Here is a 15,939-nt window from a genome sequence, read left to right as displayed (position 1 = left end):
TTGCTAAAATTAAGGCACAGCTTTGTCACGTACATTTCTGCCACCTCTAGTGCCACCTGCCTAGAACTGTAAGGTTTCTAAAGCTGCACAGCCATTTCTTAAAACAAAGCTACAGAAACACAGATTATTCAAGGTCAAAAGATGTTGGCAACCCTCTCTTTGGAAAGCTCGAGTTTGTTGAGCAATCATTTGAAATTCAATAGGGGTGGTTAAACTATCTGGGACACATCCTCCATCATCCTCACAAAAACCCACCCAGATTTGGCCAATATACAGACTCTGCAGAAATTGATGGTTTATACAAGCTTAACAGAAACATATATTTGTACGACTACTTAACAACTAAACCACTCCACAACCAATTTTGCCAAAGTTCTTCCTGAAGCTCCCTGAGATGACCGTGTCTATACACCATCAATACAACAGTGCAGATCAGATCTTCACAGCTCTTACGATACTACTGATTATACAAGCACCAGCACAAACAGAGCACATAACCATGTTCCAGGGAAGAATACCAGAAGTGTACCATTCTGCATCAGGGTGAAAAGTCAGTATTTTACCTTCCATCACAAGTTTTTATCCATTCTGTGTCAGACCTTTACTTTTACAGCATAGTGGAAGAAGGAGTTCTGAAACAAGCAGCAGTCATCCCAAGGAGATCATCTACAGAATCCTCACCTCATCTGTTGAGGAGTGAGAAAGCACATGCTTTCCTGATGAGCTAACAATATGCGATTGCACAATAACTTGGAGGACCATCTCATATTAATACCACTGAAGAATTCAATCCCTACAATTATCTCAGACTTTATCTTGACATGTCACTGAAGAACTTAAAAACATTACACTGACTCTTGTATGTTCTGTGTTTCACGTGCCACTGATACCATTTGCTAGAAACAAATTCAGCCGCACCTCAAATGCTATATGATGTTTCAAATGTACTGAAATGTCAAAATCTTATGGGTCTGAATCTGGTCATTCAAAACTAGTTTATGCCTTGGACATTACACTCTCAGAGCCTTGATTTTGATCTACAAATCAGAAAGAAAATAATTAGTGCAGTGTTGGTAAGATGATTTCTTCCTTTCTCTCCATTTCAAGTGCTTGACCTGCAACTTTAAAGATGTTCTTTTAGTATTTTCTTATGCGATCATCTATAAATACAATGTGAGTACAGATATTTAAAGCATAGGTTATTGTAGTGATGGTATCTTGGCACTGTGGAAACTTTTTTACATGAATGAAAAGGATGGGTTTTTTAATTATTCATAGGAGTTGTGAGTACAACCAGTTTCCTTAAGGACTACCGTGATCAGTGAAGCATAACTACAGTAACAAACACTGAAATGCCTAAAACCTAATTAAAACCTGAAGCTCATTTAATGGGAATTCTCTTGCATAATGATTCAGAACATCTCTTTTACTCTGAATAGCTATGGAATGAATAAGAGTATAAAAACAGCACCTAACTCTGGTACATACTCCCAAAATTGTATTGAAAAGCATTTTGCTGGCAGGTTTTTCAAAAATTTCATTTCCTTGTTTAGTAGGCTACTGGAGTCATAAGATCTTAAGACACCTATAAAACAGCAGAAAGGAACATTCAGGTATTTGATTAGTGGAGAAAGGAACAAAGATTAACCTGCTACTAAAGAAAATTAAAACATTTACCCTCAACACACTGGTAATTATTGCCTCCAGTACTAGCATAAATCCCTTAAGTGAGACAGGAGAATGCTAGCAGAATGTTTATTCAGCAGCTTAGAAATGTCTATTGGGAAGTTTTTTCGGTTAGAGCTGGACTAATAAAACACCTGGCTCGGAAAGTCTGTCAGGAAAAGCAAGATGGGATACACTGTGCCCCTCTATAACTTAAAAAACACAGTGTGCCCTTCTCTAACTTAAAACACCGTTTCCTAACGAGCACTTTCAGACTCCTGACAGCATTATTACACTTTTTTCCCCCCATAGCTCCATTCCCTTTGACAAACCTTTTAAATGACAGTTAGACGTTAGGCTCATTACTATCATCTTTTCATATGCTTTCCAAGATATCTGCAATAAGCTAAGGGGAAAATAAAGTATAAACCAATGCACATTTTCTGGCCATTTTGAAACATCAGCTTTCCATGCTGAATTCAATAAAAACAGCCTCAAGATCTGTAAAGATTAAAATAGAAAAAACGTTAAATCACTTCTGGGATGCCAAAGTTAACACTATTTACCATTTCACTGAAAAGTCACTGAGCTCAAGAGTTTTGAGAAATATTCTCTTCCACCTGTAAGTGAAATTTTTTGAAGTATTAAGTTAACACTTGTGCTGGTTTTGGTTAGGATACAGTTAATTTTCTTCACAGTAGCTATGTAGGACTGTTTTGAATTTGCGCTGAAAACAGCCTTGATGATACAGAGATGTTTTTGTTACTGCTGAGCAGTGCTTACACAGGGTCAAGGCCTCTTCTGCCTCTCACCCCACCCCACCAGCGAGCAGGCTGGGGGTGCACAACAAGTTGGGAGGGGACACAGCTGGGACAGCCAACCTCAACTGACCAGAGGGATATCCCAGACTGTATGGTGTCATGCTCAGCATATACAGCTGGGGAGGACGTTGGCAGGAAGGCTGCTGCTTGGGGACTAGCTGGGCATCAGTCAGTTGGTGACAAGTAATTGTTTTCATTTACAACACTTCACTTTCTTGGGTTTTATTTCCCACTCTTTGTTATTTCCTGTTTCATTACCATTTATCATCATCATCATCACTATTATTATATTTCAATTATTAAACTGTTTTCATCTCAAACCAAGTTTTGTCACTTCTACCTTTCTCACTCCACAACCTGCTGGGTGGGGAGTGATTGAGCAGCTGTGTGGTCCTTAGTTGCTGGCTGGGGCTAGACCACAACAACACTTTGAAAGTAAACTGTAGTGAAATTTCAGAAATAAAAGTCTCCAGAAGCTTTGATTTCTTCCTCTTCTCAAAACATTCTAATTTAAATTTATCAATTTATTATCAGTCTGTTAGTCTGGGCTTGTAAAATGCAGTTTAGAAAAAAAATAAAATCTTAGAAGAAAATGTTGCTTAAATACGTTGTCACTGGGCTTTTATTTTTTTAAAATCTAGTTTGATAGAAATTAAACAAACTAATTGCAAATTACCTTGAAAACTGTATTATGACATGTTAAAATGAGTTACTGTCTAATTTTGACATGTTAGAAATGTGACATTAAGTGCCTCGATTCAAGTTGCATGTAATTTATACACAAAAATGCTGAAAAGATACTTGATCCATAAACCGGTAATATATACTGTGGAAAATCAGACATGTTATCATTTCTGAAAGAGTTTGGCTATTCTTGTAACTTGCAAGAATAAGACAACTAAAAATGGTTACAAGCCTTCACTGACTTATCAATGGAAGGTCCACATGAACTTCCTGCAGAGACCAATCAGCTCACACATGCTGCTACAGTTCAGCTACGCAACACATGCTGACTACAGGGAAGTTCAAGTCTACAGTTTATTCAAGATCTATTCTCACTGCCAATGTCACAGCAGTCAGATTCTGTAAGAAGAGGATGAAGCAGATTTTGTCATCATGCAGCGCCATTGGAGGTAACTCATCACTATCGCTCATCTTTGTGATAATATTGCTTGTTTATCAAATTAGCAGCAGAGATTTTAAAGATGACCTTGCTAACTAAGAGCATTCTGTAACTAAACCTGAAAAAAATATTTCTCATCATACAAATATTAAAACCTGAAAATCTGCCAGATTAATTTAAAGAATTTGGCTGTTAGCAACATTTCAGTGTCTGCTAACTTGAAAACTTCAACACAATTTTTTTAATGAGTATAAATATTTATACAGATCATCTGTATTTAGGATTTAAATTTTCAGCCAAGTATGAAACACTGCATATCATCTAGTCCTGGACAAGGTTCAAGAAGGCAAGTAAGAATAGATTCATCAGCTTTCAGACCTAATCAAAGTAATCCTAAATTTTAAACCAGTAGGATTTAATCACTTGCACAAAAATAGTTTCAATAGTAACAATTTCCTTATTCAGGACTTATATATAATCTGAAAACCCACAAATTATTATCAGTTTCCTTTTCAGCTATTTGATTAAGCTGGCATTTAGAAGGAAACACAGAAAGTGCTATAATTTGGCATTCTATCAATGAACAGATAACTAGAATATTTCATCATCTAAAGTTAATCATGTCTCTTCCATTTTGAGCTACACTTGAACAAAACAAGCACTTTTTCAAAAGTTTTCTTAATAAGAGCCAAATGATTTTGCCCCCCTCTTTGGGGAATATGTGGAATTCAGAATCAGAATTAAAAGAAGGATTATACATCCAAACATCATAATTTGATTAATGTTTTTCTAAACTTAAATATCAATACCTACTGATGAAAGCATTAATGCGATAATGCACTGCAAACAAATGGTAATTACCAACCTGTTTTCTGTTCTACGTTACTGACATCATTTCAAGTCAGACTGACTGGAACCATAATTTGGCAGTAAGGTATTATACCATGAAGCATTTTAAGTGGTACTAGAAACAGTCCACTAAACTTTACACCCAACATAAAAAAGACCGAGGAAGTCTTCTGCATGTTAGGCTTGTTCCAGGAGACGTATAATCAAATTCCCTGTAAAGAAGTTATTTATTACCTAGAAACTGTGACAAAAATAGTTCATTTTTAAAAGAAAAATAACCACTGAAATTAAGACAGATGACATAACCATCTACAACATCAGTATCACGGGATGAAGTAATTTCTGAACATACTGAATTTAAATAAAGTTCCTTGGATCAACACACTTCACGCATGCAATATTCAAAATTCAAATACTGTCTGCTCCTCTGATAATTTCTTCCAGGGAGATTTGGGAAGCATCCTACATATGGATGATACAGACCCAAAACAAAACAAAACCAAACTCAATTTTCAATTTTACAGTGATATTTAAAAAAAAAAAACCCACAAACTTTTTTTTGGTTGTTCCAAGTGCAGTCTATGAATTTTGGCAGATACATCTTCATTAAGTGTTGGGCACTGGTAATTTATTGCTCCATTTTAAATAACTATACATTTTGTACAAATGCCAAAGACAATCTAACCTAGCATCTCAATCTGTATAAATCTCAGCTTCCCAGAAGGAAAAAAATTAAACTGCTATGGCCCTTCCCCCGAAGGTACTTTACAGAAACTGTGTGACAAAATTAACTTTCCACATCTGTAAAATGCAAAATCCAGTGAACTCCGAATATTTTTATTCATATACTGTCTTCTGCATCAGGCTCTCAAATAGCTGAAATACTTGTCAGCTGCACTAGCCTGTCAAGAAGCACATACATACACACACAAGTACACACACACATACACAGCATATATTATAGCACATGCATACACACACAGAGAGTAATCTGTGACATTTTCGGGGGGGGAAGCATTGATTTGCCCCTGGATTAACAAACAGCATGTAGCAGAAGAAATCAAACTTCTCTGCTTATTTTTGAGGATGCAGTTGCATGAGATAACGGAGGCAATCTAAGAGTGCACTACTACCAGAAGGGAAAATGCTCCCTTTGCACCTGGTCTGGAATTCATCTGACTCCTCAGTGAGCCAATTCAGCTCATTAAGCTAGCATAAAATTATTCACTTCTTTTGCTGATTCAAACTTCTACTCTCTTAAGCAACCCTTTCAGCACCTGCAATTTAACACATCAGCTCAATCTGCTTCTTTCCTAACCTTATACAGCTCTTACTTTCAGATGTCTAAAAATATCACAATATTATTTATAACATTGTCACACGGAGATCAAGAAAGCCTAGCAGCCAAAATATATTGGTCAAGTAAAACACAATATTCAGTAAGGATGCCAACCAACTCTCCGGTAGCAGAAAAACATGAAGCGCTGTATCATTGCTCTTAATTTATCTTTTAATCCCATCATTGGCATGTAAAGCTCACAAAATCTATCATACATCCTCAGCCCATTCTGGCAGTCAAAAATTCTCTCAATCAGTGTGGTGATGGGACACGGGTTCCTGGTCAGAAAAACTGCAAACAATGGCAGGAGTTCTGCAGCCAGACACAAGCTTGAAACATTAATTTTGTCTTCTGTTCATGTCATTGCAAAGTATGTTTTATTAAGAAAAGCCAGAAGCAAACTATTTTTGTCATCCATGCTTTTGTCATTAGATACCAGTATTACAGCAACAGGAAAAGTAAAAATATGACAAGTACTGCTTTCCACCATCCACTTCATATTTCTTTCTTTTAATTTTAAGTGCCTGTAGCCAATAAATACCAAGCACAGACACTAACAGGAGTTGGAAATCTTAATCTGTCCCTTAACATAATATTCTGATTTTTCCATTAGGGATTTTTCTGTGCTTTCCAATTAGGTAGAAAGGCCCCCCTCTCCAAGCAATAAACTGGCTAAGAATACATTTAATCTCTTATCCTATGTAAAATGCTCACACTAACAGATACACAATCACATAAAACCTGTTCCCAGAATTAATGAGAAGAAATGCAACCATGTGACTATTTTTCTCATTCACAAAACATCAGGTGAGAGATTTACTCACTATGTCATTTCAAGAACAAAAATCAAAATTAAAAAAGTATCAGGAAAATGTCTCACTTGTGAAATATGGTTGATTGAAGATTCCATGCGTCGAAGTTGGGATGCCTGGATATCCAGCATTTGGAGAACATTGTTGGCCAAAGTGTTGATCAGATAGGCTACACTTGCTAATGACTGGGTTGTGTAGGCTTTGGTTTCTTCCAGGGCTCGCTGCTTATCTGCTGACTAAAAGCAGAAATACAAGGTTTATTTAGTAAAGTCTCTCACTCAAATATTCTTGGATTTAAATCCTCTTGCCTGTCTTTAAAGGACAAAGAATTATACAAGTCAAACTAATTCTACAGCAAAGTTACCATTTTTTCTCCTTTCCATTCATTCCATAAAAGATACTAACTTTGTAATTTTAGAGTTTCTATACTTTATAAAAGGAATTAAGCTAGTATACAACATGCTCATCTTTTCTTGAAATACTTAAAGTGCAACTTTTTATACTGACTTTTAGCAATAAACTTTAAAAGAACCCTGAGATACTTATTCTTTAGTTCTTCTAAACTTCATACTGTTTAAATATTTAGTTCTTCTAAACTTTATTCTTCAATTAGATCTCCTAACAGTCTGGAAGGATCTGCCAAATGCTATATTCCTCATCTCTCCCAGTATTTATACCTCATTATTGCCACAAATGGTCGTTCACAGTGAATGAACTATAATTATTCCCTTAAAATGGTAACTGAGTAAAATGTGAGAGGAGTAATTTTTAAAAAGAACAAATCCATGTTTTCCTTTTAAACGTTTTCTGCTTCTTCACATTGTCAGTAATTTCTTCTATGAAGAATTAGTATGATCCATTTTTCTAGTAGTAGTAAAAATATTTAGGCTATCAAGCCAAAAGACATCCCTTAGAAGTTTAAAAACATACATACATTTCAAACAACATTAAAAATAATACGCTAAGAGTCTAGTTGTCAGGGTTCTGTGTTTCTCCTCGAACAATCGTTAACATCACTAAAATCTAATTCAGTGAAAAGAACGCAGATTAAAGCACTGGTAAAACATGCAATTAAGATGCTAAGAAACTTTCCAGTTTCCAAGGCTTTGGAATATACTGAATTTCACTTTTAGGTGATCTTTAGCCACCTCACAGGCTGATGGCGCTGTTTCTAAAGCAATGCTTGACAAATGTTTTCTACTCCCAACTGCCATTATAATACTGTATTTCATAATTCCCTTTCCTTTAGATATTATTTACAGAAGATGGGTATCAAGATTCAAGAAATGTACTTTTATTAGAGGGGAAATATAAAGTCGTTCCATATCTTTCAGCACAAGCTGAATCTACCATCCATGTTATTGTATGTAGTTTGGGAAACACTGGAAGAAAGCACATCTCTATTTCAGAAAAATAATTCTTACAGCCCAAGGTATTTCCTGAGACCTTGTAGTAAGACTCTTCAAAAAGGTTGCTAGCTTTCAAGAAAAAACAATGCCACACATGTAAACACAGACACAGAACTTCAATTAAACACTCACATGAAAGATACTGACCACTTTTTCTTTCCTGGCAACCTCTCCTGAATCCACAAACAACAACGGTAACTTGGCTGGCCTGTTAGCATTCCTCCTTCTTGCAGGCCATACTGGTACCACTGCCTAGCCTGCTTCTCGAAAGGAGGGGAGCAGCTGCTGCTCAGCCGTCCAAGAGCTCCTACGGTGGTGCAGGAGGTGAGGAATGCTGCAGCAGGTAAGCATTCTTGCCTGGCTGTTTCTTTCCCATGCAGCAGACAAAACCAGACCCAGCAGCAGAAGGAACTGAAAATTTTAGGAGACAGCTTCTCAGGGCACAGTATAACGATGTTCCCCAACAGGGCAGGCTTGTAAAGGCTGCCTTATATCCCGCTATAAAGAAGTTAGATAAATGCTATCCCCAGACCCCATTTAAAAATTCATGACTTCTAGCCAACTGGATAGCACGTCTTTTATATAGAAGAGCTCCAAACTCAGGTTAAGGATTCCCAAATGAAGGAACACAGAACTCTTTACCTCTGCTCTCACACTGTTGGCTTATAAACGCACTCTTTCTTTCCCTCTCCCTACTCATAACCCCAACTCAGTCTGCAAATATCCCTGCAGCAGGCATACATACCACCAGACGCTTTCACAGCTATTCAAACAATATCTAAACAGCAATAATAAAAATGACCAGAAGCTTGTCAGTTTTGCTCTGCAGCTGCAGACCAAGTCTATTTATAGAAGCGGAAACTGCTGATTTACATTAGCACACTGTACATCCACAATAGCTGAGTAGAAACCAACAATTTTTTTTTTTTTTCATTAATAGCCAAAATGTTTGAGAACAAAAGGAAAACAATCTATCATTTTAGAAATGATGAGTCTCTGCTATGGTTCTACTGCTTAAAGAAGCACAAATATGAATACACATTCAGAGCTAGTCCTACTAGTATAATCTCATAGCTACATTCAAGCCATCCCCATTCACACGAGTTCAACAAGGAACCGGCTTCTCGCACATTAAAAATTTCATAAAACAACAATCCTATAAACACATTTGGAACTGTTATTAGCATAAAAAAACCCTTTTGATTGAGAGGTCTTGTTTGTGTATTTGGCTGATAACCTGAACAATTACAATTTGCTCTGCATGCCTTTCTAGGGGCCCAAAATTCTCTAAACCAAACTCCTGTCCGGCACAGTAAAATTCAAGCTTGAACTTTCTCCCTGTATACTGAAAGATGCAGAATGTGTTGAATTTTCAAATTAAAATTACTATTTGAACCTACTATTGTCAAGCCATGTCACACCAACAAAAAATTAATGAATGACAGTATTTTAAAACAATCAAGTTTACCCTAAAAACTTTCAAGAGATGAAAGCTTGGGTCTCACACAACGACTAGGAAAAAGTCTGGAATACTTATAGCAAATCTGAAGTCCCCTTGTAGAGATGTAACACTAAGTGTCAGTAAAAATTTAACTCGAAATGTTGTGTTCGGCACAAAATTTAAACATCTAATTTGGAAAGTAGATTCCCAGAGATGGTATGTTTTCACATGCTCCTATGTAACAAACTCCTCATGTATATTCCTGACGGACATCAGATTATATTGCTTACAACTGCTGCCATGCTCAAACCTAGCAACTGATTTAGATGACTAAATGGCATACTGATAACTACCTGTGTATGCAACTATGTAACTACAGGGATTTCTGCAAATAAGAATGATTTCAAGTTATCACTAAACCAAATTCAAACATAACCCTCATCAGACTGAGATCTAATACTCTGATCTTCAGAACACCAAAATACCAGTCAATATGCTTCAAACCTGACTGTAAAGCAGGCAAAAAGTTATTTCAACATCCACATCTTCCAAAACTCTCTAGTTAAAGATAAAAATACTAATTTGGCTCTAATCAAACTGATAGCCTCTTTACAGTAGTTTCAGTAACCTATGGAATACTGATGTAAAATATTGAAAACAAGAAAAACATTCTGCTACGTTCGTTAACAAAATGAAGACTCATTACCATGAATACTTAAGGATACTAACCAGAGCCTCTGAAGCCCTTCAATTCTCAGAAATGTTGGAGTCAGCATGATCAAGAACTGGTAGCACATGTTTTCATTGCCCTGACCTAAATTAAATGCCATGAAACAGACTATTGAGTATCTCTCGATGTTAAAGTTTTTAAATATCTTTAATCTAGTGTTCATGTACATCAAATTCTGCATGTCTATGGAAAAAAAACCCCATCCTATACACACATGACTGTTAGGGAAGCAATGCTTCCAACTATTAGATCAGATTATCTGCTCTTTTTAAAACAGATCTTAAATTTAAGAAATCAAAGACACTGTTTGACAAAAGTCTTCTACAACACTGCCAACATGGGCAGCCTCTCGTTCCTAGTCTTAACACATCCATTCCTTTGTGATACTACCGTATTTGTAGGGCTGCATGGCAGATTGAGTACCTACTCTAGTTTATGAATAACCCAAGAAACAAATGGTTGTTTTAAACTCCAGTCAATTACGTTATATTCCCTGCCATGCAAACTTGCAAACACTTGCCCTAGCAAAACTAAGCAGATGCCACAAAGGAAGGCAAATCATGTTTACTGAATTACGGTTTGAGCAACTAATCATGATATTATGGAGACTCGGGTTCTAGTTTGATCAGCAGTACCTGTGGAAGCAGAGGTCCCCAGCACAAACTGCACACTCCATCCACTGTAGTGAATTAGACCAGGAATCAAGTCTGAAATTAAAATTATCTGATCCATAAAGCAAAGTATGGGTTTTCTCTCATCCAAACCACTGCACAGCCACAGAAACACAAGGAAGCACGCAATCAAGAATAAAGAGGGAAGACCTACCTAGAGTTGTTCTGCTTGCTAAAGAAAAGTAACAAGTGCTGAAAAGCAGACATCACTGAAGTTTTGCCAGCCCTCCATTACCTACTATTTATTTTTTCCACAAGACCTGCACACTCATTTGTTTCCCTTAATCTTTTTCCATTAACTGTGTTAAGAATGCTACTGCATTTCCACCTCTTCTAGTTTCAACTTTTCAAACAATGTTAAGAACATACTTGAGCATCAGAGCTAGACCATCTTTACAGCCTTAAAAAGACAAAAATTCTGGATCACTGATGTCTTCTGTGTCTGTGTTGTTCAATTTACATGCAGCAGCTTAGCATCTATTCTGTTTTATCATTTCTCTCCACACAAGGCACACATCGGGTGGTCCACGCTGAGTCACAAAGCAGCATCCTTTTCTCCTGCTCTCAGCAGTAAATAAGAGCGCTATTTTAACTCACCACAGAGAGCTCACCTGATGCTCCTGCCAGCCACATATGGGGTGAGGATGGTGTCAGCTCCTGTTGGGAGAGGCTAACTGCTGCAGCAGGAAGTGGTACCCCGTGCACCTAGACACTGCAGCAGCCATTGCTCTGCCCAGCTCTCCCCTGCAGAATGCTTTCTATTTTTAGGAAAACACTACTAAAACAGTTGGTTTGCTTCCTCCAGAAAGCAAACAAAAAACCCCATAGACTAGATGGAAATATTTCACAGGATGGATCCAGTCTGAGAGCTACAACATAGACTACAGAGTCTATTCTCTACAAAACTGGGGCTTTTAGATAACAGGAGATCGAAGTCACTGAAATTAGCTGCTAATATAGCTTCAGACATTCACATTCAGTCTTCACATACAGACCTCAGATTCAGTCAGAAAAGGCATGTATATACATAGTGCAATAGTATGTGCTTGCTTTCAGACACTGGACAACTATTAAGTTTCCACTTCCACATGCCAATCCAAACACAGATGGACACTAAATCTAACACAGCTGAAGAATGATGACACAAATGTTCACCTAAAAATATTTCTCATTTTTATATTAGACTTGTATAACCCAGATTGCTAGGATTAGAAAGGATGTAGAATTCAACCTGCACTAAGTACAAAGATGACTACTTTTCATGTCAGGATACAGAGCCTAGGCATAATTTTTTCTAGCCGCTCTGAAAGTTCCATTTACATACCACAATTGCATTACCAGATTTGAATAAGAAATGGCCTGGACTGCTGACTATATAAGATACCCTTTTACTTTAGAAATTAAACTTCTCAATGTTTTTTCTCCTGCCTAGGGAAAGCCACATTTTTGTATTTATCCACGAAATATAAAAACAAATTACAAAGAAAAAAATTATACTGAATGGAGAGTGTGGGGCAGATGAGAGAATAAAACATTAATGTAAAAATGTATGTAAAATGCCAAAATAATAGCTATATGAACAGTAAAAGGAAATGTTACATGAATATGGAGAACAAAAAGCAAGGCTAGAAAGGAACTGAGAATTTAATGCATTCTCCCACCCCAAAGTGAGATCAGCCAGAATATAGTGATGAAGTCTGTTATGCCACTGCTAAGACCTTGAACAATTTTGTACAAAAAGATAGCTATTAATGTAGAAAGAAATTCTACAAGGAAGCAAATGATGGAGGCAACATGAGCACTATAGTAAGATTTACAGAGTGTCAACCCAACTAGATGAAAGAACAAATGCTACCAAATGTTACATATGCTACCAAATTAGAAGAAAATTAAAGACTTCAAAGACAGCAACATGTTAAAAAAGAAAAATACAGCTCTTATTAATTGGAAAGAGCTAATTAAGAGGGCTGAAAGTGCTGCATGAGAGAAAGCGCTGAAAGCTGCTTGCTGTTTAGTTGATTATTGTAGCTAGGTTTCTCTCCTGCTCTAGTTTTAAAAAAGAAAATAATTCTTATTTAACCACTAGTCATCATCAACTTGGAAGTTCAACATTTTCAGTTGGGCTAATAAAACTTATACAATAAATTCTATTAGATGAGCCAAAAAGTCTGAACCTATGAGTTGATAAAGAAAATTGTGTTTCTTATTACAGAAGATTAACACAAGTTGCCTTTAATATCAGTATGACCAAAAAAAAAAAAAAAAAAATTCCAAGACTAATACTCAGGGTTGAACTTGGGGGGGAGGGGAAGAGAACTTTTCATTCCCAGGCTTACAATCACTCACAACAAACCTAAACCTAAAAATCTCTTAGACAAAGAGAGTTCTGAATGGGAAAAAAAAAAAAAAATCTCAATTCATACTCAAATCAACTCTTCAGCATACAATGCATTTAGTCAATAGTATTTAGGTGTCAAAGTAAAAACTGAGGTTAAACAGTTTGACATGGAAATAACTGGACTGAAAGGTGCATCCAGAATCTAATAATCACTTCCCCAACACATACAGCATCAGTTGCTATTGTTCAAAACAGTATTATTCTTATATTTAATATATGTGACAAAAAAATAACAGTGAAATTTTAAGAATGAGGCAGAAGATTTGTTTCATTTAATCAGTGTAACAGTTGTTTCTTTTTATCACTATTAACACAAGTCCAAGCGGGCATTTGTCTTAAGACCAGCAAGCAAAACCCCTCAGGTTTCTGTTGAGGTTGCAATAGCCTCAAGAAGCCTGAAGAACAAAAGCTGCATGCCACAGAGTTCAACAAGCTTGCCTTATTCAGTGCGAAATGTGCCCAACTGTGATACTGACAAAGCACACTTCAGTTTTTCTGTGAAAGACAGAAGACTGAGCTCTTATATCATCCTTTCCATTTTAATTGTTGCTAAATTCCTTGAAGTATCCGAAAGCCTCATACATAATTAAATATTTTACACATTTATTCAACTGCACAGATGGTATTTGCTTAGTCCATCCAAGCGCTTTCTGAAGTCCTTTCGTAAGCTAGAAAAAATGATTGAGAAGAAAACTGAGCATCATTAATCCAATAATTATGCCAAAATCATGCCAAAAGTTACATAACTGCCAGTGAAAAATACAATAGTTTCTGTTTTAACCAACTGCCTCATTAAATACTTACTTGCTCAAGAATACCCCTTACTACTACTTCACTAACAGAACTACTCATTCACAGCTTGAAAAACATGTACAATACAATTTGTAAGTAGTTGGCTTATAACATGCAGGTGAAACCTGCATGAAAAGGCAGAAGTAATCACTGCATGTAAGAACAGAAGGAAATGCAATCTCCCAGAGCTCCTGAAAAAATAAATGGGATACAACCACCAGAAAACCTCAACATTTCCTTTTCAGATGTGCGGGAGGATCCATGTATTCTACTAGTACGTTGAACACTGGGGGAAACCCAGTCTACCTGTTCTTTAGCATAACCAGAGCTCCAAAGTACTTGGAGTTGGGAGTAGATTTTTTTTGTTCTCTGTCAATTGTAACACTATAATCTCTAAACTATTAATCTCTACATGTAAACATTTTTCTCTACATAATTGCTTATTTAATTACTGCTGTTATCATTATTTTAAGAAGAGGGAAGCCTAGCTTGAATGCTTGGTGACCCTACTCAAATGTACACACACTTACTTTAAAATTAAGTAGATTTAGTAGTCATCTTGCCCATTTTCATGTACTCTACACCCTACTGAATTTGAATTATTCAAATGTTAAGAAACATAAGTAAACATTTCAGATATGAATAGCAAACACTTATTTGCACATACCCTTCAACAAACCCACTGATAAAATTCTCTGACAACTTTCTATTATTCTGTATTCAAAAGAATATACAGGCAACAAGATACACTGAGATCATGCAACAGGGGAAGCAACAAGATTAATGGGACTGGTAATTTGGCATAAAACTTAGTAGAAATGGCAGCTCTAGACTTTGGAGATAGAATATATTTACTTCACAATAATTTTAACATTATCTTGACAGCTAACTATTAAAGTAACCTGCTTGATAACTCTTTGTCCCATCTGTGAAGAATGGAGCATGTTAAGTCTCCTAGTGACATGACTCCTGAATATAACTCAAAAGAAATGGGATTAGGACAACTCTCATAGTACTGTGAATTCCGTATACTCTAAATTTGATCAAGCACATCACCTTTTGAACTGAGATCACACAGTAATCTAAGTGCAGCAATCAACAAAGCTGTATAAGGAACTTTAGGCCAAATGTAATCATTACAGAAGATACCAGTTTTAGAATTAAGAATGCATCAAAACTATCATTAGATTTTATAATTCAAACAACATTCGAAGAGCAAGCAATAAATGTGATATTTAAAAAAGCCATTTCCAAAGGCAAGGTTAATTGCATTCATCATATTCCACTGATATGAACATAAATATAAATAAGGATGTTTCCTTTTTTATAATTAAATTATGATAACTTAGCTTTATTTATCTGCATACTGATAACAAGCATGCTAGCTAAGGAATATACTCTTTGTATTAATACTTTTTGTAAAGTCTTTGACATCAGCTTGTTCCGTTTTTTAGATTACTAAAAAACTATAATGATGCACGAAATGTCGCTAGAATTTCTTGATCATAAGTGTGACTTTCTAATTTTTAAGCCAGCTGAAACTCAGTATCAATAATCTGCTGCAGGTCAATACCATGTCATACACATTAAATTGAAGTATTTTGTTTTCACTGTAGTTGATTCATTTCATACTTTCATTTCTGCGCTGAGCCTCAAAACATAGGTTTGATTAACAGCTAGGAAAGCTACCTTTCAAAGAAATATACACAAAGCCTAATCTCCTAAATGGAAAAGCAACTTTTTAAAATACATACCTCATCCAAGGCTGCCAGTGAGGGCAAAACTAACTCATTGGTTTGAAATCTATGACAAGAATACCAGTCTACTGCACCCAAAAGATAACAAATGATAGCTGTGGACAAGCACAGCTTCCCTGACATCTAATCACT

The 15,939-nt window shown here is 36.2% G+C and overlaps 1 protein-coding gene across 40 annotated transcripts in view; it reads right to left on the bottom strand.

Annotated features, from left to right (window-relative positions):
* ABI2 (abl interactor 2) overlaps positions 1-15,939 on the bottom strand; it is a 71,979-nt gene that overhangs the window by 35,438 nt on the left and 20,602 nt on the right. For 31 of the 40 annotated variants that reach the window (XM_074911082.1, XM_074911086.1, XM_074911092.1 and 28 more), the window contains exon 2: positions 6,678-6,845. The exons of 8 other annotated variants lie outside the window; for them this stretch is intronic. In XM_074911082.1, coding sequence (XP_074767183.1) covers positions 6,678-6,845 — 168 coding nt within the window. Of the gene's footprint in view, positions 1-2,130; positions 2,139-6,677; positions 6,846-15,939 lie in introns of all 40 variants that reach the window. One more of the 40 variants, XM_074911125.1, reaches the window with a different exon arrangement.

The sequence above is a fragment of the Athene noctua genome, chromosome 7, assembly GCF_965140245.1.
Source record: "Athene noctua chromosome 7, bAthNoc1.hap1.1, whole genome shotgun sequence".
Lineage (NCBI taxonomy): Eukaryota > Metazoa > Chordata > Aves > Strigiformes > Strigidae > Athene > Athene noctua.
This window is presented reverse-complemented; position numbering and strand designations above follow the sequence as displayed.